The sequence below is a fragment of the Mobula birostris genome, chromosome 4 (genome assembly GCF_030028105.1).
Source record: "Mobula birostris isolate sMobBir1 chromosome 4, sMobBir1.hap1, whole genome shotgun sequence".
Lineage (NCBI taxonomy): Eukaryota > Metazoa > Chordata > Chondrichthyes > Myliobatiformes > Myliobatidae > Mobula > Mobula birostris.
Window position 1 is genome coordinate 49912153 of NC_092373.1, and position 25841 is coordinate 49937993.

The 25841-nt window shown below is 41.5% G+C and overlaps 1 protein-coding gene across 3 annotated transcripts in view; it reads right to left on the bottom strand.

Moving 5' to 3' along the window:
* Positions 1 to 10001: 10001 nt before the first annotated feature.
* usp13 (ubiquitin specific peptidase 13) overlaps positions 10002 to 25841 on the bottom strand; it is a 94988-nt gene continuing 79148 nt past the window's right edge. For 2 of the 3 annotated variants that reach the window (XM_072255317.1, XM_072255318.1), the window contains exons 20-21: positions 19810 to 19894; positions 10002 to 17439 (exon numbers count right to left, since the gene is read on the bottom strand). In XM_072255317.1, coding sequence (XP_072111418.1) covers positions 17346 to 17439; positions 19810 to 19894 — 179 coding nt within the window. In that variant the 3' untranslated portion in view covers positions 10002 to 17345. The remainder of the gene's footprint in view (positions 17440 to 19809; positions 19895 to 25841) is intronic. The other variant, XR_011885680.1, reaches the window with a different exon arrangement.

A 25841-nucleotide genomic window follows, 5' to 3' on the forward strand; every position in this document is an offset into this window, starting at 1 on the left:
CCCTCCTCTTCTTCATGGACACCCCGCTCTGGTCTTCTGCCTGCTCTGGATCTCTTTATCGCTAATTGCCGACAGGACATCAACCGTCTCGGCTTCACCGCACCTTGTCCCCATTCCAACCTCACTCCTTCCGAACGCTCTGCTCTCCACTCCCTCCGCACTAATCCTAACCTTATTATTAAACCCGCCGATAAGGGGGGTGCTGTTGTAGTCTGGCGTACTGACCTCTACCTTGCCGAGGCACAGCAACAACTCGCGGATACCTCCTCTTATTTACCCCTCGATCGTGACCCCACTAAGGAGCACCAGGCCATTGTCTCCCACACCATCACCGACTTTATCCGCTCAGGGGATCTCCCATCCACTGCTACCAACCTTATAGTTCCCACACCCCGCACTTCCCGTTTCTACCTCCTACCCAAGATCCACAAACCTGCCTGTCCTGGCCGACCTATTGTCTCAGCTTGCTCCTGCCCCACCAAACTCATTTCTGCATACCTCGACACTGTTTTATCACCCCTTGTTCAATCCCTTCCGACCTATGTTCGTGACGCTTCTCACGCTCTTAAACTTTTCGATGATTTTAAGTTCCCTGGCCCCCACCGCTTTATTTTCACCATGGATGTCCAGTCCTTATATACTTCCATCCCCCATCAGGAAGGTTTCAAAGCTCTACGCTTCTTTTTGGATTCCAGACCTAATCAGTTCCCCTCTACCACCACTCTGCTCCGTCTAGCGGAATTAGTCCTTACTCTTAATAATTTCTCCTTTGACTCCTCCCACTTCCTCCAAACTAAAGGTGTAGCTATGGGCACCCGTATAGGTCCTAGCTATGCCTGCCTTTTTGTTGGGTTTGTGGAACAATCTATGTTCCGTGCCTATTCTGGTATCTGTCCCCCACTTTTCCTTCACTACATCGATGACTGCATTGGCGCTGCTTCCTGCACGCATGCAGAACTCGTTGACTTTATTAACTTTGCCTCCAACTTTCACCCTGCCCTCAAGTTTACCTGGTCCATTTCCGACACCTCCCTCCTCTTTCTAGATCTTTCTGTCTCTGTCTCTGGAGACAGCTTATCCACTGATGTCTACTATAAGCCTACTGACTCTCACAGCTATCTGGACTATTCCTCTTCTCGCCCTGTCTCTTGCAAAAACGCCATCCCCTTCTCGCAATTCCTCCGTCTCCGCCGCATCTGCTCTCAGGATGAGGCTTTTCATTCTCGGACGAGGGAGATAGCTTCCTTTTTTAAAGAAAGGGGCTTCCCTTCCTCCACTATCAACTCTGCTCTTAAACGCATCTCCCCCATTTCACGTACATCTGCTCTCACTCCATCCTCTCGCCACCCCACTAGGAATAGGGTTCCCCTGGTCCTCACCTACCATCCCACCAGCCTCCGGGTCCAACATATTATTCTCCATAACTTCCGCCACCTCCAACCACTAAGCACATCTTTCCCTCCCCCCTCTCTCTGCATTCTGCAGGGATCGCTCCCTACACAACTCCCTTGTCCATTCGTCCCCCCCATCCCTCCCCACTGATCTCCCTCCTGGCACTTATCCGTGTAAGCGGAACAAGTGCTACACATGCCCTTACACTTCCTCCCTTACCACCATTCAGGGCCCCAGACAGTCCTTCCAGGTGAGGCAACACTTCACCTGTGAGTCGACTGGGGTGATATACTGCGTCCGGTGCTCCTGATGTGGCCTTTTATATATTGGCGAGACCCGACGCAGACTGGGAGACCGCTTTGCTGAACATCTACGCTCTGTGCAGAGAAAGCAGGATCTCCCAGTGGCCACACATTTTAATTCCACATCCCATTCCCATTCCGACATGTCCATCCACGGCCTCCTCTACTGTAAAGATGAAGCCACACTCAGGTTGGAGGAACAACACCTTATATTCCGTCTGGGTAGCCTCCAACCTGATGGCATGAACATCGACTTCTCTAACTTCCGCTAAGGCCCCACCTCCCCCTCGTACCCCATCTGTTACTCATTTTTATGCACACATTCTTTCTCTCACTCTCCTTTTTCTCCCTCTGTCCCTCTGAATATACCTCTTGCCCATCCTCTGGGTGCCCCCCCCCGTCTTTCTTCCCGGACCTCCTGTCCCATGATCCTCTCGTATCCCCTTTTGCCTATCACCTGTCCAGCTCTTGGCTCTATCCCTCCCCCTCCTGTCTTCTCCTATCATTTTGGATCTCCCCCTCCCCCTCCAACTTTCAAATCCCTTACTCACTCTTCCTTCAGTTAGTCCTGACGAAGGGTCTCGGCCTGAAACGTCGACTGCACCTCTTCCTACAGATGCTGCCTGGCCTGCTGCGTTCACCAGCAACTTTGATGTGTGTTGCTTGAATTTCCAGCATCTGCAGAATTCCTGTTGTCTGCCCACAAAGATATTGTTTCCCAAAGTTCAAAGTAAGCTGATTATCAAAGTACATACACGTCAGCATGTACAACACTAAGATTCATATTCTTGAAGGCATCACAATAAATACAGGAAACATATTTGGATCAATGAAAGACCACTCCCAACAGGATGGACAAACAACCAATGTGCAAAAGTAACAACACAAGCACAAAAAGACACAGGAAAAAAATAATTACTATAAATAGCTAAGCAATAAATATTGAGAACACGAGATGAAGAATCCTTGATGTGAGTCTGTAGATTGTGGGAACAATTCAGTGATGGGTCAAGTGAAGTTGAATGAAGTTACCCCATTGGTTCAAGAGCCCAATGGCTGAAGGGTAATAACTGTCCCTGAACCTGGTGGCAAAGGTCCTGAGGCTCCCCATATCTTCTTCCTGATGGCAGCAGCAAGAAAACAGCATGACCTAGATGGTGGAGGTCTTTGACGTATACTGCTTTCCTGCAACAACGCTCTGTGCAGGTGTGCTTAATGGTGGGGAGGACTTTATCGATGATGGAGTGGGCTGGATCCACTATTTACATTTTAGGCTTTTACATCCAAGGGCATTGCTGTTTCCATACCAGGCTGAGATGCAGCCAGTCAATGTACTCTCCACCACACATGTAAAGAATTTTATCAAAGTTTTAGATGACATGCCGAATCTTCGCAGATTTCCAAGAATCCATCACGTTCAGGCGTAACCCACCCTACATGTACAGGTCATAGCTTCCCCAGAAGGGACCCCAATGGTCCACAAATTTGAAAGCTATCTTATAGCACCTCCCAACACTACAACCTTTACACCACCAAGAAGGAAGAAGGCAATAAGTGCCTTAGAACATCACCATCCTGTGATGGAAACATAACGTTACTGGGTATAAATCCCGAAACTCCTTGCCTTATCAGAAAGCTTACAGTGATTCCATGTGATAATTCACTATTGCCTTATCAAGGCCCACCACTGGTATGCAATAAAAAGCTGGCTTTGCCAGTGATACCCAGATCCTGTAAGAACGAATGAATGAATAAATAAATTAATAAACAAATAGATAAACAAACAAACAAATAAATAAAAAACCTGTAGAAATAATGTGGAGTGAGACTTTGGGAAGATTTGGATACAGACAATTTCCTAGAAATTCGATCTCAAGTAATACCTCTGAACTTGCTACATAATGGTAGCAATGTTGTATTCAAATTCTAAGATTCAGTTCAATTGACTTTAATGAAATAGAACATCAGAAGCAGGGTAAAAATGTTATCACTTGAAGTATACATAACAACTGGGTAATACATTTTCAAAAACTATAAAATTCACAGAGCAAGACTTTAGTGCATCATTATATCTGTAAAGCTGGGGTGGGTGGGCAATGCCAAGATTTTCTACAGCTTAGTGTCACCCACACAAGTGATGGGGAGGGCATGCAATCAGGATCAGGGGAATTAGGTTTATGGCAGGTTTGAAAACATCTTGTTGAATGCTGCAAGTCATAGGAACTGATGATATCACACTGAATTGTACTGTTTTCTAAATTACAAGATATAAATAATACAGTACGGTAAGTGTTAAATGTGATTCCTCCTTGGTATATGCTAAAATAAAATGGAAGTCTGTAAGACAAAATGGTGTTAACTTGGAGTGGGATTGTTGTCAGAAAGTACAAGAGAAACACTCCACAGCAAAGTTCTGAGAAAGTTAAGGGAGTAGCAAGTCTGCAGGCATAATACAGATAATGGTGAAAAACAGGTTTGTCTGGGAAAGGTAAGATCATTGCACAGATGTAGGTACCAAATCTATGGAAATGCATGGCACAGTACTGGGGTGATAATTATGTCATGCTTCAAAGGGCATAAAAAGGGGCACAAAAAGGGACACCTACTTTGGGCAGGGGAAAGCTTTGTCTTAGGCTAGTCACAATCAGTGCTAGTGTTAGGAGTCGGAGAAGATAGGGACAGCTCCAGCGAGAGAGAGTATATTGAGTTAGCAAGAGAGAGAAAAGGCTGTGTGAACGTTTGTCAGCATTTTACACATCAGCTTGTTTAGTGGATAAGCATTATTTTGCTTTCTGTACTACTACTACTTTTGTTTTCCTTTCTGCATTTGTGCTAGTTGTAGTAAAGTATTTGCTTGTGGTCTTCAACACACGTGCAGTGCCTCCCTCTGTTTGCAAACACAATGTGAGTGCCTTGATCTGAATCAGGACAGAGCACACAACAAAATTTTAAATAATTTTCATTACACAATTGGCATAGTTGGCAGGATTCAGCATAATGGATGCTGCGTTCCACAAACCTGAGGATGAGACTGTGATTAAGGCACCAGGATGGATGGACAACACCCACAGTTTTGCAGTAGTGGCCAACATATTGTGTATTGCTCTACCTCGAATTATTGAACCCAGAAGGAAAGCTGCGGAGGTGATGTTTTCTGCATGGTAGCCACTCTGCTAAATTAAGATAGGGTTTCCAAGATGGGAGGAGAGTAAGGGCATGGCCTTTTGGAATATGCTGTACTGCTTGAATACTGTAATTGACACGTATAGCAGAGCAAAGATTGTCCGCTGCTAACGTCAGTATGGGAATCATGGCGCAGTAAAATATTACCTTAGCCTAATCAGCTAGGATTGCCCATGATCGAGCTGACAAAGTCAAAACCCAGCAAACAACCCTGGCATGTAAACTGCTTAGAGCACAGCAGCAGCACTGGGCGAGGCTCAGTGATCAGCATCCTTCCTATCAAAATGAGAGCATTAATGGCGAGGGGTTAGGATGGACCCTTATAATACTCAGTATGGGAACAATTCTGAGAATCTCCCATCGAGACCTGAGCAAAACATTACACGTGAGAACCTGGTAGTGCAGGCCAGCCTGAGAATGCCTCGCGGTATGGTTAGTTCGGTTGTGGGATTCAGGTGTCTGGGCCATGGAGGAGGCTAATGTTTTGCTCCTTCTCTCTCTACACAAACTGCTATTAATAATCAAATGTGAAATGACAATAATGACATGGCAGATCCGTTTCCACGAGTAGGATGCGTGGTATTAAGGATTTATCCCTCTGTGGTGGACTGGGGACAGCGGGCACAATTTGCACACTGTAGTCGATGGCATTGCATTGCGAGCTACAGTCACACATATGGGCATTTACGCCTAATAGGGCGGGATGGGCTGGATGAGGAGATATTGAATCCGGGGCATGTGAACAGAATTTAAACACTTAAAGGGAAATCTGTCGTGAAACACTAGAGAGGATTGAGTTATTAAGGCAGATTGACAAGGGGGGAAACAAAAATTAGGGTTTTGCAGTTGAAGGAAGCAATAAAAATAATGCAGGCGGTAGCCTCTGGCTTGCTCGCAGTTAATTCCCGCAAACTCCTCTTTATAGGCAGGAGTGGATCAAGCGAGATCTCACGGGAGCCACGCAAATCTTGTGGAAGTATCTTTGTGAAAAGAAGGTTGAGCCCAGTGCCCCTCCCTTGGAAGAAGAACCCATCACTGGGGCTGAGGTGGAGAGATTGATAAATAGAATGATTGGAATTCAGGGGTTACGAGGATTGATCCAGAATGGCCCGACCCCGCCCCCCCATTCTCTCCTCCCGCATAGGGGTGCGGCCAGGGTCCCCGAGCAGTCAGAATGATGAAGCCTCTCCATCGGGGGACCAGAGACCTTACACTCCTATTACTTTGTGGAGCGGAGGTGGGAACAAACAAAAAGTTAATGCTTTGTTGGACACGGGTCCCAACACTCAGTTAAAGCAGATGCCTTGACTGACACCAGGAAACTCTGGTGCGACTAGAGAATTTAAGGGAAATATATAACAGCAGGGGAAATGATGGCCCGATTGGCTTTTAGGGAGGGACCGCCGATGGAAGCCTGCATTACTTAAATATATAATTGGAATCAGAATCAGGTTTAATATCACCAGCATACGTTGTGAAATTTGTTGTTATGCGACAGCAGTATATAATAACAACAACTACAAATTATAACAAGTATATATAATATAAAATTACATTAAATAAGCAGTGCGCAAGGAGAGGGAAATATCGAGGTAATGTTCATGGGTTCATTGTCCATTCAGAATTCTGACAGCGGAAGGAAAGAAACTGTTCCTGAAACAAGGATAGACAGTGTACACTAAATTGGGGGAAGTTCACTTATGGCATTTCAGAAGAAACTTCTTTAGCGGGACTAACGAAATGGGAGCCTCCGAATGCCGTGGTTTGTGAGAAACAGTACCGGAGATCCCTGCTGCACTCGAAGACTCTGTGATCTCTGTCTCAGAGGTCGATGTTAGGCTGTCTTTCAAGAGAGAGAACCCTTGCAAGGCAGAAGGTCCAGATGGAGTACCCAGCGAGGCTCAGAAAATCTGTGCCAACCAACTGGCGGGAGTATTCAAGGACATTTCAACCTCTCACTGTTATGGGCAGAAGTTTCCACTTGCTTCAAAAAGGCAACAATTCTACCAGTGCCTTAATGATTATCGCCTGGAAGCACTCACATCTACAGTGATGAAATGCTTTGAGAGATTGGTCATGACTAGATTCAGCTCCTGCCTCAGTAAGGATCATTGCAATTTGCCTATCGTCACAATAGGTCAATGGCACATGCAATCTCAATGGCTCTCCATGCGACTTTAGACCACCTGGACAACACAAACACCTATGTCAGTATGCTGTTCATTGACTATAGCTCAGCATTTAATACCATCATTCCCACAATGCTGATTGAGAAGTTGCAGAACCTGGGCTTCTGTACCTCCCTCTGCAATTGGATCCTCGACTTCCTAACGGGAAGATCACAGTCTGTGTGGATTGGTGATAACGGATCCTCCTCGTTGACGATCAACATTGGTGCACCTCAGGGGTGTGTGCTTAGCCCACTGCTCTACTCTCTATATACACGAGGAGGTGTAGGGACAGGTATAGCACTTGCACTTACAGGGATAAGTGGCGGGTGGGAGATCCGTGGGAAGGGACGTATCTATTGCATCCGGTGCTCCTGGTGCAGCCTCCTCTACATCGGTGAAACCCCACGCAGATTGGGGGACCGCTTCGTCGAGCACCTCCGCTCCGTCAGCCACAACAGACAGGATCTCCCAGTAGCCACCCACTTCAACTCTGCTTCCCACTCCCATTCAGATATATCCATACATGGCCTCCTCTACTGCCATGATGAGGCTAAACTCAGGTTGGAGGAGCAACACCTCACCGTCTAGGTAGTCTCCAGCCCCTTGGTATGAACATAGAATTCTCCAACTTCCGGTAATTCCCTCCCCCTATCCCTATGTCACTCTGCCCCCTCCCCCAGCTGCCTATCACCTCCATCATGGTTCCACCTCCTTCTACTACCCATTGTGTTTTCCCCTATTTCTTCTTCACTTTTCCTGCCTATCACCTCCCTGCCTCCCCTCCCCCACCCCTTTATCCTTCCCCTCACTGGTTTTTCACCTGGAACCTACCAGCCTTCTCCTTCCCACCCTTCCCGCACCTTCTTTATAGGGCCTCTACCCCTTCCCTCTACAGTCCTGACGAAGGGTTCCGGCCCGAAACGTCGACCGATCTTTTCCACGAATGCTGCCCGACCTGCTGAGTTCCTCCAGCGTGCTGTGAGTGTTGCTCCGGCATTTAGAGTGTGCTGATAGCACCTAACATTGATGCGCACACTCCACGCTTGATATACAGGCAGCCCACTGTATCAATGACATCCTGCAAGGAGCCAGTGCCTCCCTTTGTTTGCAAATGCCCTGAGTTAAATAAGGAAAAAAAACACATAAGGAATATTAAAATAATTTTCCTCCAACCTGGTGTGCACTGCCTCATCTTCCTTTGAATCCTGAATTTCACAAATATCAAATTATAAATTGAGCTGGCCCTATGATGCAAAGCAATCGCATTGGAGAACCCTAATATTTAAATCATTAGTACATCTATCACACAGAAACAATGACTATAATATCTTTACTGAGAGCATAAATGATCGTTAATCATAATCTGCTGCCAGGATAACTCAGTGGCCACTTTATCAAGTACACCTGCTCGTTATTGCAAATATCTAATCAATCATGAGGCCGCAACTCAATGCATAAAAGCATGCAGACATGGTCAAGAGGTCCAGATGTTCTTCAGACCAAACATCGGAATGGGGAAGAATGTAAGTGACTGTGACCATGGAATGATTGTTGGTGCAGGAAGGAGAGGTTTGAGTATCTCAGGAACTGCTGATCTCCTGGGATGTTCACGCATGACAGTCTCTAGAGTTTACAGAGAACGGTGCAAAAAACAAACAAAAAAAACTGTCCAGTTAGTAGCAGTTCTGTGCAGGAAAGCGCCTTGATAACGAGAGAGTCAGAGGAGAATGGCCAGATTGGTTCAATCTGACAGGAAAGAGACAGTAACTCAAATAAAACAACAGTGTGAAGAAGAGCATCTCTGAATGCACAGCATGTCAGAGCTTGTAATGGTTGGGCCACAACAGCAGAAGACCACACCAGGTTCCATTACCAATCCAAATAAAGATACGGTATGGAATTCGTTTTCTTTAATAAATTTAAGAATATCTACAGAAGAGAAAGAGAAAGGTTGCATGCTATAATATTTTCATTTTACATATCATGGAAGAGTTTTCACAGTGATAGCCTATCAATTCTACAATGAATACTTACAGGAGAAAGAGACTAAGAAAAATACTAATGGCTATCGAATATGTTTAAACGGGGTGGTATACTCAGCCAGATCCATCATGGGTATCAGCCTCCCCAGCATCAAGAATGTCTTCAAAGGGTGATGCCTCAAAGAGTTGGCATCCACCATTAAGGATCTCCACCATCGAAGACATGGCCTCTCCTCTTTACTGCCATCAGGGAGGAAGTACAGGAGCCTGAAGACACATACTCAACATTTTAGGAACAGTTTCTTCCCTTCCGCCACTAGATTTCTGAATGGTCTATGAACCCACGAACACTACCACATTATTTTTGCACTACTTATTTATTTTATATATAATGCATAGTATATTTCATGTATTGCACTGTACTGCTGCCACAAAACAAATTTTATGATACATGTCAGTAATAATAAATCTGATTCTAATTATAATATCATTACCATGGATAGAAATATTATTTTAAATGATTCAGCACATATAAAGTATCTTAATAATAGATGCACTACATATTAAATATGAACTTCAGTAATAGTTTCTATTTGATCAATGGGATATTTAGGAATAACGCTGAATGAATTTGTAAAAACATACAGTTGCTCTTACATTTGGTGAATGATCAATGCTAAAAACAGTTAAAATAATTAGGGAGTTGGTGTACAATTTGCACACAATATTTAGAATCTGTAAATATAAATATACCTAATACTTCAGGACAATCCTCATGGCCTAAAGCTTCTAACTGAATTAGCTCTCTTTCCACTTTTCATCTTATCCACTGTTGTCCACTTTTCATTACACTGCATGTAATAATGACTTGGACTTTATTTAATGTTCTTTTATGAACAAGGTATGAACTTACGTGAACTTATAACTTAAATAGACAATTACTAATTCAATTTGAAATGAAAACTCAAAAGCAACTTTCAACAATATTTTATTATTTCAATGTTGTAATGGCAGCAATGAAGGTTTTTTCCAACATTTTCCAGTAACATTAATACTGATGATAGTTGTTTCTGCAAAAAAAAGTATTTGACTAGAAACAACCATCCAACGATTCTCTGCCTCACTCTGACAAATAAGTTACCTCTAAAAAACTCAATAGTGTTACAATCATACTCTAGTGTAAAACACCAGTATTGCATTAACATAAACTAGATTGATTGTTTACATTAACTGTAGAAGATCAATCTACAATCAGAGAAGAAGGTTTCAGTAGCCACACCAAAATGCATAGTTCTGCACTTCTCAAAGTTGTAAAGTGACAGGCACAATCAACTAGAAAAAGGATTTAGCAAGTAAAAATCTAGAGTCTTTGTACAGAAAAGTTACACATGTAATTCAATTTGAAAGTTCAGAATTCCAAAGGGTAATATAAAAATTTTCACTTCCAGGCCATGACCATCCATATCAATGACTTGCAACCTAGAAGCAGTCTTTATGACAAATCGATGGAAGTTACGGGTTTGAGTGAATGGAGAAAACAAGTGACAGTAATAAGGCAAGGCTGGAAAGAAAGTATGCAGGTGATGAGAAGAGGAGGGAATGTGTAAATTGGGAAGACCAAGTGGATCAAAGCAGGTGGAATGGATACTTCATAAAGATGATAAAATTTGATGTGTAAAACAGAAATCAGCTACATTTGTAAACTTTTGTGAAGTGGTAAAAAAGATTACAAGAACAGGAACTTACAAAATTTTCAAGGATACTTTCTTAGTTCCTTAGTTGTGTTCTTTGTGCCATGCCATCATTGGAATCCAGTGAAATAAATGGCAAGATAAAAGCTGTGGGTTGGTCTGGATTTAAGGATTTTCTGACCCATAGCTAAAAAAAAAATCACAACACGTGTTATTTAAATTGCTGTCTTCTACTGCATGAGAAGTTAATGAAGATCACTTTGGACTGGTATTGCTCAGGGTCATAAAACAAGTACAAATGTATTAAATCTGTTAAAATATCATTATTGTTGTCATAGAAGATACTCTTCATAAGGTTTATATAATGCAATAGTCATGGATAGGAATACTATTTTAAATGTTTCAGCAACCATGAAGTATCTTAATTATAGACACTACATACTAAATAGGAATTACTTCAGTAATAGTTTCTTTCTGATCAATGGGATATTTGGAATCCTTGTTGAATAATAAATGAATTTATAAAAAAATATAAATAGATGTTCTGAAGTTCTGTGGACTATCAAACTTAAACAGATGAATTAATTTGTGTGTCGATGTATAATTTTAGAATCTATGTGACATAGTACCTCTAAAATCACCAACCAGAGGTGATCACTGTTATATGAAACCAGTCAATGAACCATTGAAACAGCACTAAAACAATTTGCAAGACATTTTTACCAGATTGAAAGTTCATTAAACAATCAAGATTTAGTGAATTTCATAGACCTAATTCCACTGATTAATTAAAGAAATAAAACCAGTGGTCCAAATGCCATTCCTGATTTCTGGTTTTGGGCTTATTTTTAGCACATGTTTAAAATTAACAGCTTAAATGATGAAAAATATAAAATTCAAAAACTGGTTACTAGGAGATAGCCAAAAGCTGAAGTGATATGTTTTACTGGACAACAATATTCCAGGGAAATAAATGGGCAATACATCCAATGGAATTGTTCTGAATGCCAGAATATCATTGTGGGCTAAATAATGTACTCTACTGTAAAAAAAAATGTAAAAGTAACTTTTTGTCTGTGAGAATTGTTCTTCTCTCTAGGATTGTTAATTGGCATTTTAAAATTACTATTTCTTCACTCTAGATATTCTAACCATTCCTTGAATTTTAAGTCCATCATTTAGAGAATGTTAAAGAGATGCAAATATCATTAATCAAAGTAAATTTCATATAATTATTCAAATTTTTAAAAGTAATAATCAACAACACAATTACAACTTGTAAGATGCATTACTCATTCATTAGCATCCAAATTATTATTTTAATGAATGCCATTCATAATGCTGCCTGCTTTCTTGAAAGCCTCTCACTGTCCTATCAACCACCAACAGCTTTTCCTTAAATAATGATAATAATTATATCATTGAATGAACTCTTAGAACTTCCTTCAGCATTGCAATTGGGAATTATTAACACGATTTGTTTTCTTCCATATACTGTATAATATGGATTTAGTGATAAAGTCTATGAAAAGTTGGTACAGACCTTGATAATTAAAAATAACTTTAGATAAAACCAAACTGTCAAATCAACATTTAATTGTTGGCAAAGAAGCTGCGGGAGAACATAGAGGGTCAGGCAGTATCTGTGGAGGCAACGGGAGAGTCAACATTTCAAGAGAGACAATGTTTCAGGTCAATATCTTGCTTAAGGTTCTTAACTCTCCCCTCCAGCTGGGTAATATTGCCCTGAACAACTTTTCTTTTGATTCCCTCATATCCAGTTGTCACCACAGATGAAGAACAACTTCCTCATAAAGGAACGACCCCAAAAAAAAGAGAAACCAGTATTTTGAGCTTTATGCATGTTACCACGTTCCAGCTCTGATGCTTCTTCTGAAGATGGACAAACTAAAAGGAACATGTTCTCTAGAATCACTCATCCACAAAACACACACCCTTAGATAAATATTCAATTTTCCTCGTTAGCCTGCAAACTTCAGTTGTTATATGTTGACTACTGTTTCACTTTTATGTGACTTGTTTCTATTTCCACCGAATGCAAGGGTCTCATGTCTAATGAATGGACAAGTGATCATTAGCAAAAAAGTGTCCATTTAATACTACAGACCAAAATATATATTCTTCTGCAACAAAATTAGAATCAATAGCAGGATGATGTAACATTTAATCTATGAATATAATTTATTCATAGAATGAGCTATTGATACTTTTATTATACATCAGTACCATACTTTATGAAGGCAGGTTGGAGTATTTCTGCAAAGATGAAAAATAACCAACACACACAAAATGCCGGAGGAACTCAATAAGTCAGGGAACGTCTATAGATAGAATTAACCAAAGGATATTTTGAGCTGAGACCCTTCATCAGGTGAAGAGAAGTCAAAGCCAACATAAAACCAAGGAGAGGGCATATAATAGAGCAAAAACTAGTGGGAAGTTAGAGGATTGGGAAGTTTTTATAAACCAACCAAAGACAACTAAAAAAAGTCATTAAAAAAACACAAGGATGGAATACGAAAGTAAACAAGCCAATAATATTAAAGAGGATACCAAAAAATTCTTCAGATACATAAAGGGTAAAAGAGAGGTGAGAGTGGATTATCAGACCACTGGAAAACAATGCTAGTGAGGTAGTAATGGGGGACAATGAAATGGCAGACAAGCTAAATAAGTATTTTATATCAGTCTTCACTATGGAAGACACTAGCAGGATGGTGGAACTTCCAGGCATCAGAGGGCATGAAGCGTGTGAAGTTAACGTAACTAGAGAGAAGGTTCTTGTGAAACTGCAAGTCCTAAAGGTAGATAAGTCACCTGAACCAGATAGTGTACAACCCAGAGTTCTGAAAGAGGCGCTGAAGGCATTAGTAATGATCTTTCAAGAATCACGAGATTCTGGAATGGTTCCAGTAGAATGGAAAATTGCAAATGTCACTCTACTCTTCACAAAGGGAGAGAGGCATAAGAAGGGAAACTATAAGAAAGAAACTGTGCTCAGTTCTATTTGCATCACTACAGAAAGGATGTAGAAGCCATTGAAAGGGTGCAGAGGAGATTTACAAGGATGCTACCTGGATTGGGGAGCATGCCTTATGAGAATAGGTTGAGTGAACTCGGCCTTTTCTCCTTGGAGTGACGGAGCATGAGAAGAGACCTGATAGAGGTGTATAAGATGATGAGAAGCATTGATCGTGTGGATAGACAGAGGCTTTTTCCCAGGGCTGAAATGGTTGCCACAAGAGGACACAGCTTTAAGGTGCTGGGGTGTAGGTACAGAGGAGATGTCAGGGGTAAGTTGTTTACTCAGAGAGTGGTGAGTGCGTGGAATGGGCTGCCGGCAACGGTGTTCGAGGCGGATACGATAGGGTCTTTTAAGAAACATTTAGATAGGTACATGGCGCTTAGTAAAATAGAGGGCTATAGGTAAGCCTAGTAATTTCTAAGGTAGGGATATGTTCGGTACAACTTTGTGGGCCAAAGGGCCTGTATTGTGCTGTAGGTTTTCTATGTTTCTACAGGCCAGCTAGTCTGACCTCAGTGGTTGGGAGGATGTTGGAGTCAATTATTAAGGATGAGGTTGCAGATTACTTGGAGGCACATGATAAAATAGGACATCATGGTAGTCATCATGGTTTCCTCAAGGGAACATCTTGCCTGACAAATCTGATGGAATTCTTTGAAGAAGTAACAAGCAATATAGACAAAGGAAAATCGGTTGATGTTTTGTACTTGGATTTTCAGAAGTCTTACGACAAGTTGCCACACATGAGGCTGCTCTGAGCCCATGGTATTACAGGAAGATTCTAGCGTGGATAAAGCAGTGGCTGACTGGTAGGAGGCAAGGAGTGGGAAAAAAGGGAGCTTTTTCAGACTGGCTGTCCGTGACTTGTGGTGTTCCACAAGGTTCTGCTTTGGGTCCGATTTTTTTTTACATTTTATGCCAATACTTGGATGATGGAATTGATGGCTTTGTTGCAAAGCTTGCAGACAATTTGAAAATAGGTGGAGGGCAGGTAGTTTTGAGAAGTAGAGAGGCTACAGGAGTTAGATTAGGAGAATGGGGTAAACATGGCAAGTGTCGGGAAGTGTGTGGTTTTGTACTTTGAATAGAAGAAATGAAAGGGTTGACTATTTTCTAAATGGAGAGAAAATACAAGAAAAACTGAGATGCAAAGGGACTTGGGAGCCCTTGTGCAGGATTCCCTAAAGGTTAATTTGCAGGATGAGTCTGTGGTGAGGAAGGCAAATGCAATGTTAGCATTCATTTCAAGACTAGAATACAAAAGCAAGGATGTAATGTTGAGAATTTATAAAGCACTAATGAGGCCTCACTTGGGAGTACTGAGAGCAGTTTTGAGCCCCTTATCTAAGAAAGGATGTGCTGACATTGGAGAGAATTCATAGGATGTTCACGAAAAGGATTCCAGGATTAAATGGTTTGTCATACAAAGAGCATTTGAATGGCTCTGGGCCTGAATTCACTAGAATTCAGAAGATTGCGGGGTGACCTCATTGAAACCTATCGAATGGTGAAAGCCTTGACAGAGAGGATGTGGGGAGGATGTTTCCTATGGGAGGAGAGTCTACGACCAGGGGACACAGCATTAGTATAGAGTGGTATCCTTTTAGAACACAGATGGGGAGGAATTTCTTTAGCCAGAAAGTGGAGAATCTGTGGAATTCTTTGCTACAGGCAGTCGTGGAGGACAAGTCTTTATAAGGGAGAGGTTGATAGACTCTTGATTGATTAGGCCATGAATGGATACAGGGAGAAGGCAGGAAATTGAGGCTGAGAGGAAAATTGGATCAGCCATGATGAAATGGCAGAGCCAACTCAAAGGGCCAAACGGCCTAATTCTGCTCCTATATCTTATGGTCTTATGGAAATGCTAACTGTTTATACCCCCCTCCATAGATCTTGCCCAACTTACTGGGTTCCTCCAGAAATTGGTGTGTGTTGAGAAATAACCAGTATGCTTTTGAGTGACACAAAGTTCATTAGGAGTTCGGTGTTGGAAGTTGATTAGAATGGCTAAAAGAAGTTGGAATATGGCTGCTTACAAATCTTTGTTTCCTTTCCTTGATTTTCTGATATTTACACATTTCCAGCAATCAGAACATCAGTTATTCTTGGGTGTGTTTTAGATCAGATATGTCATATAGAGAAACTAAACAAAAAAAATCTCAAAATTGGTAAAGTAACATATAAAAAATGGGGGGGGGGGGGGAGCTTTCATCCTGAATCGCACAGGTAAAATTTTGCACATTTTCTCATGACAGTTGTGTCCATTTTACTGCCACATTAGCCACTAGGAAGCAAGTCAGATGTTAAAGAACAGTCTTCGTAATGCAGCATAAAGGTTTCCCATGCAGACCAAGGAAAACAGGGAAGAAAAGTGATGACATAGCTCTCTAGCGTATGTCTCACACGGAGTGCTGGCCTGGAGGACTCTCAAGCTGCAAGAGACCCCAAGATATTGTACTGAGAGTTCTTCATTGGCCTGTCCAGAAGGCAGCTCTGATGTTGGCCACTGATAAGTGAGGCTGAGAGGTGCTGAGTGCAGGATGTTACAATGACCGTGCAAACCCATTAACTGCTGTCTCCATCCTGATCTCGTGATGTCATCAATAGGTGCACGACTACTGGCAAATACCACTCACGTGATGTGACCTGAACTTCACCGGATGTGCCAGGGCTAATCTCCCAGTGGTCACAAATTGACTTGTTTCCCCAGCACACCTTTATATGTAGATGGTGCATAAAAACAATGTGTACAATTTCTAAACACTTCTGTTCAATTTAAAGAACAGTCTGATTCTACTTGGGAGAAGCAATAAAAGTCTGGCAAATTAATGGCAGAGTGGGAAGAAGAGATTTAGTTTCTTGTTAGCCTTCTTACTTAGTTTGGCTGGGAATGCAATGCTAGAGATCTAAAATATCCTAACATGAAGTGTAATCAAGTGAGATAGTGTATGATTCTAGACGATGACCATACCATGGGGCACACATTTGACTCTGGAGGAGTAACCTCTAGTGTAAAGGCACGGATTTATTCAAATTCATGAACTAAATCAGTAACTCAAAGCCACTTCAATATCACTTAAATATCTTGTTGGTGCCAAATACAATAACTCTTCCTTTATTAAATCCTATTTAGAAGGGAAGAGGGAAAACTTTAAAAAAAAATGAGACTTTGTGGGGTGTTTTCATTCTGTGGTGAAATGCTCATTCAACAAAACTGAACAGTAAGTCACACAAATAGAATACAATAAGTGAGAATGAGGGCAATGAGAAAGAATGAAGATGTCTCGATGAATTATAAATTTGATAAAGTCAGTTCAAAGTAAACTGATAGCACACACCTCTGATCAGCTTCCCCAGCTTTTCCAGATGCAATTCAAAACAAAATGTGTCAATATATTAAACAATAAAAAATTTTCTTTTCATATCAAACATATTGCATTTTAGTTTTCTATAAATAAGATATTTGCACAGTAATGACAAAATCCAGTTTCCCCTCAAACCTTTGACAGTTTGTAGATTTTTTTTTGCACTTTGGAAAGAAGATAGGTTATGGCTTTCATATCAAGCTCTCCAGCTTAATAGGCAATCCGTTGATAAAAGTAAATATAGCCCAGATCTTTAGGAGGTTTCTCTGAAGTGTAGACTTTATGGTCATTGTAGATTACCCATCTGATTAGAAGAAATAAAGAAGCAATGAAACATTGCAGAATTGCAAATACATGTGAGACACAAACCCCTGTTTCAGTATGAAATACTCAATTATCTGTCAACATTTTATTTCAGCTTTCAGAAAATCTTCATCTCAGAAGTTGCTTTATTTTCCAAACTATTAAATACACTGTCTGACTAACTCAAGTACTCACACTCAAAATCCTCAAAAACCCTTGAAAATCGCAAGACATGATGAAAATAACAAAAGCAAATAGGATGTAAGGCTTAAGTAGAGGCACGGAGCTTATAACATATTGGTTAGCTCTGAACCACATCCAGTTTCAGTTAACAAACATTTGGAAGGCTTAACTAGGTGCCCAAGGACATGGGATTTCAAGTGACGTGCTTAGACAGGAGAAGTTGAGCCAAAAGCAATTACTGCAGGTGCTGAATCTCAAATCAAATCAGTAAATATTAAAAATATTAAATCAAGCAGCTTCTACGGAGAGAAAAACAGAGTCGACTTTTCAGGATGACAAACATTAAATCTTTCAAAGTACATACAATATATGTTACCATATACAACTCTGAGATTCACTGTAAAAACAGAGTTGATACTCAGAATGACAAACATTTAAATCTTTCTCCACAGATGACTAACTTTCAGAATTTTCTGTTTTGTGGGGAGAATCTCTTCTTGAAGCAAAGAAGATTTGGAGGAGTCTGGTGTACAAGACCACGACTAAGTGTAGGCAGGGTAAACAGAGAGAACCTTTTCCCTTTGGCAGGTAATTCAAGGAAAACATAGGGGTAAGCAAGGTAGACAGGGGAATAATAGGTTTGTTCTGAGAGTTGTATGGACTTAACAGGCTAACAGTTTTCAGTCTATGTCAAAGACAAAAACATCTGATATTTAAAGTGAAGGGAAAAGGAACAGGAAGCATTTGAGATAAACTTCATAAAAAAGACTCAGAAAGTGATTTATAAACTGAAACAACACACACAAAATGCTGGAGGAACTTAGCAAGCCAGGCAGCATCTATGGAAATGAATCTCTTCTTTAGGATGATGGGTCTCGGCCCGATATGTCCACTGTTTATTCATTTCTATAAATGCTGTCTAACTTGCTGAGCTCCTCCAGCTTTGTGTGTGTGTGTCACTCTGGATTTCAAGCATCTGCAGACTTTCTCGTGTTTGTAAACTGGAATACAGTTCCTGAAAAGTTTTCGAAATAAAGTCAGTTAGGAATTTTGAGAAGGAATTGAACAGCACTTGATTGCAGGGCCATGTGGGAAAAGAACGAGAGTGGAATTATTAAGATTGCCTTACAATGAGCTGCAAGGACTCTGTGGGCCAACTTTGTTCTCCACACCAATGGATAATGTCCACACTAGACTGGATAATTTTGAAAACGCCGGTTTCGCGTAAAAACGATAGGCGTCCACACCAGGTGTTTTTGAAAATACCTCCATCCACATTAAAATGGGTATTTGGGTGAATCTCCTCCTACTGGGCATGCGCAGGATACATCTACAGAAAACAAGCGAAGAGGAAACAGTATACTATTTCCGTTTCTGTGGTAGCGGTGTGCTATTTCCATTGGTCAAAAACTACAGTACCTACAACAACAGCAAAAGAAAGTTTTCAACAATGTCCTCGAGGAATACAAAGAAAACCTCCGCTGGAAAAAGCAGACCGGACTTCTTCGTTTGGACAGACGATGAAGTCGAGCTGCTTCAGCGAGTTACAAACGACTACAAAGTCAGCAATGCAGAGGAGAACGTGGACTGGGAGTCATGCCAAACCAAATACAACGACATCCCGGACCGCTATAAAGAACAGTACACCTTTTTGTATGTAGATATGTTGCCTGTACGTGGTAAATAGCTATGTTTAACTCCAAATAAACTATTAACGTAGACAATAAAGTAAACAAAACATGCGTGAAGCCGTCCGCCATTGTTGTTGTGGTGTTGGAGGCTGCGTTCAACAATGAAATGCTGCACTGCCACCGCCATCTGTTCGGGCACATCATGACAGCGTTTTTAAAAAGCTCCAGTTACCCTGTACACACTACACCACCCAACCAGCGTTTTCAGATTTACACACTCTGGAGAGCGTTTTAGAAAAGCTCCGTTTTCGGGGGAGGGAAACACCGTTTCAGTGTGGACGGAGGGTCAAAATGAAGAGAAAAAGCTTCGGTTATGGATTTATTCGGTCTAGTGTGGACGTAGCCTTAGATTAAGTTGAATTTGCACAAATCTAGTGGAAAACAAAATAGGCCTGCTCAAATGAACTGGTCAAGATTAAAATTGTGTTACTAACTGTAATCCTAACAACACCTTAAGTAAATTTTAAGAGATCCTTCCCAAACAAGTAAGTGCTTACCTTCCTTCCTTTTTGATATGGCAGACATAGTGACCAGACATCGTCGATTCTCCCATGTGGCTAATGAAAGCAAATAACTCATATCCTGCAGATAGAATCAAATCATTGATTACTAAATTCTAATTTATATCAAGCAGACAAAACTATCAAAACCCAGTCCCAGCTCCTGTTTGAGTTTAAAAAATTAACCAATTCTACAGAAATCTTAATGATAATCTAGAATAAAGCCAGCCTTTCAGAGAGGTCAAAAGTTCAAAGTAAAACTTATTACCAGTGTACATACATGTCACCACGTACAACCCTGATATTCTTTTTCCTGCAGGCATATCAGCAAATCTATAGAATAGTAACTATAAACAGAATCAATGAAAGAACAAGTAGAGAATAGAAGACAACAAACTGTGCAAATGCAAATATAAACAGCAGTAAATAACGAGAACATGAAATGACAAGATACAAAGTCCTTAAACTGAGGGCATTTGTTGTGGGAACATCTCAATAAATGAGTGTAGTGTTGCTCTTTTGTTCCAAGAGCATGATGGTTGAGGGGCAGTAACTGTTCCTGAACCTGGTGGAGGAAGTCACCTTGCTCCACCTGGTGGAGGCACCTGTACCTTCTATCTGGTGACAGCAGCAAGAAGAGCAATGAGGATCTTTGATGATTGATACTGCTTTCCTACGAAAGTATTTCATGTATACGTGCCCAATGATTGGGAGGGTTTTATCCGTGATGTATTGAGCTGAATCCACTCCCCTTTTGCAGGATTTTCTGCTCAAAGGCATTGACGTCGCCATCCCAGGTTATAATGCAGCCAGTCAATACATTTTTCACTACACAACTATAGAAGTTTGCCAAAGTTTCTGATGTCATGCCGAATCTCCGCAGACTCTTAAGAAAGTCGAAGGGCTGTCGTGCTTTCTTTGTAATTACATTTATATGATAGGTCCAGGACAAGTCCTCTGAGAAAGTAACTCCCAGGAATTTAAAGTTACTGATCTTCCCCACCCCTGATCCTCCGATGGGGACTGGCTCATAGACCTCTGGTTTCTCTCTCCTGAAGTCTGCTATCAGTTCCTTGGTCTTACTGACATTGTTGTTATGATGCCACTCAGTCTCTCTCCTGTATAGTCATTGAAACCGGTTACCACACTCTTCTTGGGCACCGGTATGATTGAAGTCTGCTTCAAGCAGGTGGGTGCCACACACTGCCGGAGCGAGAGATTGAAGTTATCTGTCAACACAACAGCCAGTTGGTCAGCACTCCGTCCTGACTGGATGCTTTCCAGTGTGTACCATTGCAAAACTAGAAATCATAAACAGCTGAATATTTTCCAGGTTAGCAGCATTTACCTAATTGAAGGATGTACTGTATGTTTTTATTGCAGTGCACATATTTAACAACCAGATCGGTGAGAACTGTAGTTTTCTCAGAGTTGTTATGTGGATGGAAGAAAACACTGGAGAATTTATGCACTGGTGAGAAGCCTTTCACGAAATTCCAGGATACCCAAGAGTGTGGAAATGTGATATTTGGTAACCTTAAATTAAAATCAAGCAAGAAAAATGGCAAAACTGGAAACAGGTCAATAAAATTTTCATCAAAAGGTAAATAATGTTGAGGTTAAACATTCTGATAGCACGGCAAAAACCTGGATTTATTAAGGAACATTTGTCTGCTGTAATGGGTAATCCTGATGGCATGGATTATCCTCCAAACAAATTCCACATTGAATTCAATGTGATCTGTATCTTCCAGATGTTGCTCATTGTAACCCGAAGGATTTGCAGTAGAAATTCAAGAAATATTTTGATCCAGTTCAAGATGGCGCTGCTGGAGGTGAGCATCAACTTATTGGCAGTTAACAAAACAATATTTACTGACTTCATTAATAATACTCTTTCTGTTAAAAAAATCTATGGTCAATAATCACTGCAAACAATGAAGTGGTGAGCGAAGGCTGAGTCGAGGGTCAAACCGTGCAGGTGTGAGGTGAAGTCGAGGCATATTCAAGGTTGAGGCACATCCGAGACAAAGTTGGGGTAAGCGGCATGGAGCAAGGTTGGAGTGGTGGAGAGGCAGAGTCGAGGCCCATCCACCTAAACTGAGAGCGAGGTTTGATCGATCTAAGTGCTGGGCTGCTTTGGAAAGGTCAGGTATGGGCTGACAGCTGGAGGCGGGGTCCGGGCTCAGAGCATAACCGAGTGTCAAGGCCGGAACCTAGAGTGGGGAACGACCCAAATTTTGGACGATTTAAATGCTGGGCCAGATGGATTGAAAAGGCAGGTTGTCGGGCTGGTTCTATGATGTTCATTCGGCGCTGCTCTGAACTGAGGCTAAGGCTGTGGCCTGCTCCGAACTTCATTCTAAATGCTATTTACTTACATTTATTGTTTGATGGGTTGTTTCTCTTTTCCCCTCTGAACAGTGGGTGTTTGTTGGTCCTGTTTTTTAAAATGAATTCTTTAGCGTTTCTTTGTGTTGTGGCTGCCTGCAAGCAGACGAATCTCAAAGTTGTATAATATATACATACTTCGATAATAAATGTACTTTGAACTTAGATCCTCTTGGAAAATTTGAACAATTCAACTTTCCATTCAAGTGTTACATTTTAAAATTTCGGTACTGGACATTATTAAGACCCATACTACAAATCACTTACACCTTGGAAAATATCATCAGCAATAACTTCCCACTTCAAGGAGGCAAGGCCATGATGTTCAAGATGTGGGATCAATCCAATGAAGGGAACAAACATCCTTTCACAGAAACTACAGCAGAGATTCTGAGACAGCCTTCAGTGGATTCCACATTGGCCACACAGGTGACCACCTAACTACAAATGGAAAAGAATATTTGATGGCAGGTGGGGATTTAGGGCAGGGTACACAATGGACACAGTTCATGTTTCCTAGATCTAGACTGTTTTTCAATATTTTTGGTGAAGACTGAGGTGATCTCGAAAGCACACTCTGATTGCTGCAGACTCAGTTGAGCTTTGCCATAGATCAAAAATCAGTTGCACGATAAAGGGAGCTTAAATCTTAACAGGCAAGCACTTTGGACATCCAGAAATAGGTGCCTTAGTTAGATCTGTCAAAATAACATATCAACAGACCCTGATCGAGGCTATTATTGTTTCTTTAGCACAAGATGAAGTCAGCGCAATCTAACTTAAATAGATGGCTCCCCGCTGAGCAAAGTAAAAGTAAATTGCCTTTTATACGAAATGCAAAGAAATAGCTAATGGCATGGGGAAGGTGGTTTATAACGTCAGAAACATAAACAAAAAACATTCAGTACTCAACAGATCATGCAGCATCTGTATGAATTAACATTTCAGGTCAGCCCCTTGTTATCAGAATAGTTATCCCTTATTTTCCACCCTTTCTGCTTATGCAGCAGATATTCAGAATGGGGAAGTAAAGTTATTTCCTCTTTTAAAAATGTCTTTATTTTGCTGTTCTAACAAAGATATTAGGCCCTCAAAGGCTAATTTAACACCTCCAAAATATACTGGTACCTATATATTGAGAGAAACGATATTGCCAGCAACTGAATGCTCACAGCTCAGTGTTAAGGGGCATCTTGTGAGAATTAGGGTCTCCAGTCCTGGCAAAATCCTTGTGAATCTTTTCTGCATCCTCTCTAGTTTAGTCCTACTCTTGCTATGTCACTATATACAATCATTTTCATATGGGCCTTTCTGTAAATACAAGAAACACAACAGAATCATTAAAAGACCACACCCAACTGGACAGACAAACAACCAATGTGCAAAAAAATACAAACTGTGCAAATACAAACAGAAAGGAAAAAAAAATAATTATTATTATAAGTAACTAAGCAATAAATATCACGGACAAGAAATGAAGAGTCTTTGAAAGTGAGTCCATAGATTGTGGGAACAATTCAGTGATGGAGCAAGTGAGATTGAGGGAAGTTATCACCTCTGTTTCAAGAGCCCGATGGCTGAGGAGTAATAGCTGTTCCTGAACCTGGTGGCAAAAGTCCTGAGACCCCCATGCCTTCTTCCTGACGGCAGCAGTGAGAAGAGAAACATCAGGTAATCCTGATGAAGGGTCTTGGCCCAAAGCACTGACGATGTACTCTTTTCCATAAATGCTGCCCGGTCTGCTGAGTTCCTTCAGCATTTTGTGTGTTTTGCTTGGATTTCCATCATCTGCAGATTTTCTCTTGTTTGAGAAGAGAACATAGAATGGATAGTGGAGAACCTTTATGATAGATTCTGCTTTCTTGTGACAGCGCTCCATGTAGATTTGCTCAAAGGTTACAGAGGCCTTTACCCATGGTGAACTGAGCTGTACCCACTACTTTTTGTAGGCTCTTCCATTCATGGGCATTGGTGTTTCCATTGTGTTTGCGCATGGCCAAGCGGTTAAGGTGTTGGTCTAGTGATCTGAAGGTTGCTAGTTCGAGCCTCAGCTGAGGCAGCGTGTTGTGTCCTTCAGCAAGGCACTTAACCACACATTGCTCTGCGACAACACCAGTGCCAAGCTGTATCGGCCCTAATGCCCTTCCCTTGGACAACATCGGTGGCATGGAGAGGGGAGACTTGCAGCATGGGCAACTGCCGATCTTCCATACAACCTTGCCCAGGCCTGCGCCATGGAAACCTTCCAAGGCACAAATCCATGGTCTCACGAGACTAACAGATGCCTATTATACCAGTCCGTGATACAACCAGTCAATATACTCTCCAGCAGAGATCCATAGAAGGTTGTCAAAGTTTTATAAGTCATGTCAAATCTTCACAAACCTTTAAGAGAGAAGAGACACTGCTGTGCCTGCTTCACAATGGCACTTATGTGCTGGGCCTAAAAAATGATAATACCAAGGAAGTTAAAGTTGCTGACCCTCTCCACCTCTGATAAGAACTTCAGTTTCCTCCTCCCTTGGTCTTACTAACGTTGACTGAGAGGTTGTTGTTGTGCCACCACTCTGTCAGATTTTTATCTCCATCCCATAAGCTGATTTATCACCACTTTTGCTTCGGCTAACAACAGTGGTGTCACCAGCAAACTGAAATATGGCATTGAAGCTCCACCCTCACAGTCATAAGTGAGTAGAACAGGGGGCTAAGCACACAAGCTTGTGGTGCACCTGTGCTGATGGTGAGTGTGGAGATGTTGTTGCCAATATGAACTGACTGGGGCCTGCAACTGAGGATATCAAGAATCCAGTGACACAAGGAGGTATTGAGGCCTAAGTCTTGAAGCTTATTGATCAGTTTTGAGGGGATGATAGTATTAAATGCCAAACTGTAGTCAATGAAGAGCATCCAGATGTGTGCATCTTCACTGTCCAGATGTTCCAGGGTTGAGTGAAGATCCAATGAGATGGCATCAACTGTGGACCGGTTGCTCCAGTAGGTAAGTTGAAATGGATCCAAGTTGCTTCTAGACAGGAATTGATATGTTTTATCACCAACAACTCAAAACACTTCATCACAGTGGATGAAGATACTGCTGGACAATAGTCATTTAGGTAGATTATGAACAATATTTGGCAAAACATCAATGACCTGAAATGTTAACTCTCTGGTACCTCTCTACAACTATATCCTGACCAGTTGAACAATTACATCATTTGTCAGGTTTCCATCATCCACTGTAAAATGTTGTTGTGTTGTGCTTTAGGTAGCACACCAGAGTATAAGGAACAGGAGCAGGAGAAGCACCCACATTCTCTCAAGCCTCTTCTAACATTGGATACTGAGTAATGTCATCTCTGGCCTCAAATCTACTTTCCTGCCCACCCTCCATCTCACTTGAAATTTCTAATGTCCAGAAATCTATCTCAGTCTTAAATAGAGTTATTAACTCAGCACTCAAACCCCTGAGTTTCAAAGGTCCACAACTTCCAAAAGAAAACTTCCTTTTCTGGTCTAAGGCCTGAAGCAATGCCCTCCACATCCTCACAGCATCCACTTTGTCAACTTTCTCTTTAGGACAGGGGTTCCGAACTTTTTTTTTTATGCCATGGAGCCTTACCGTTAATCGAGAAGCCCGT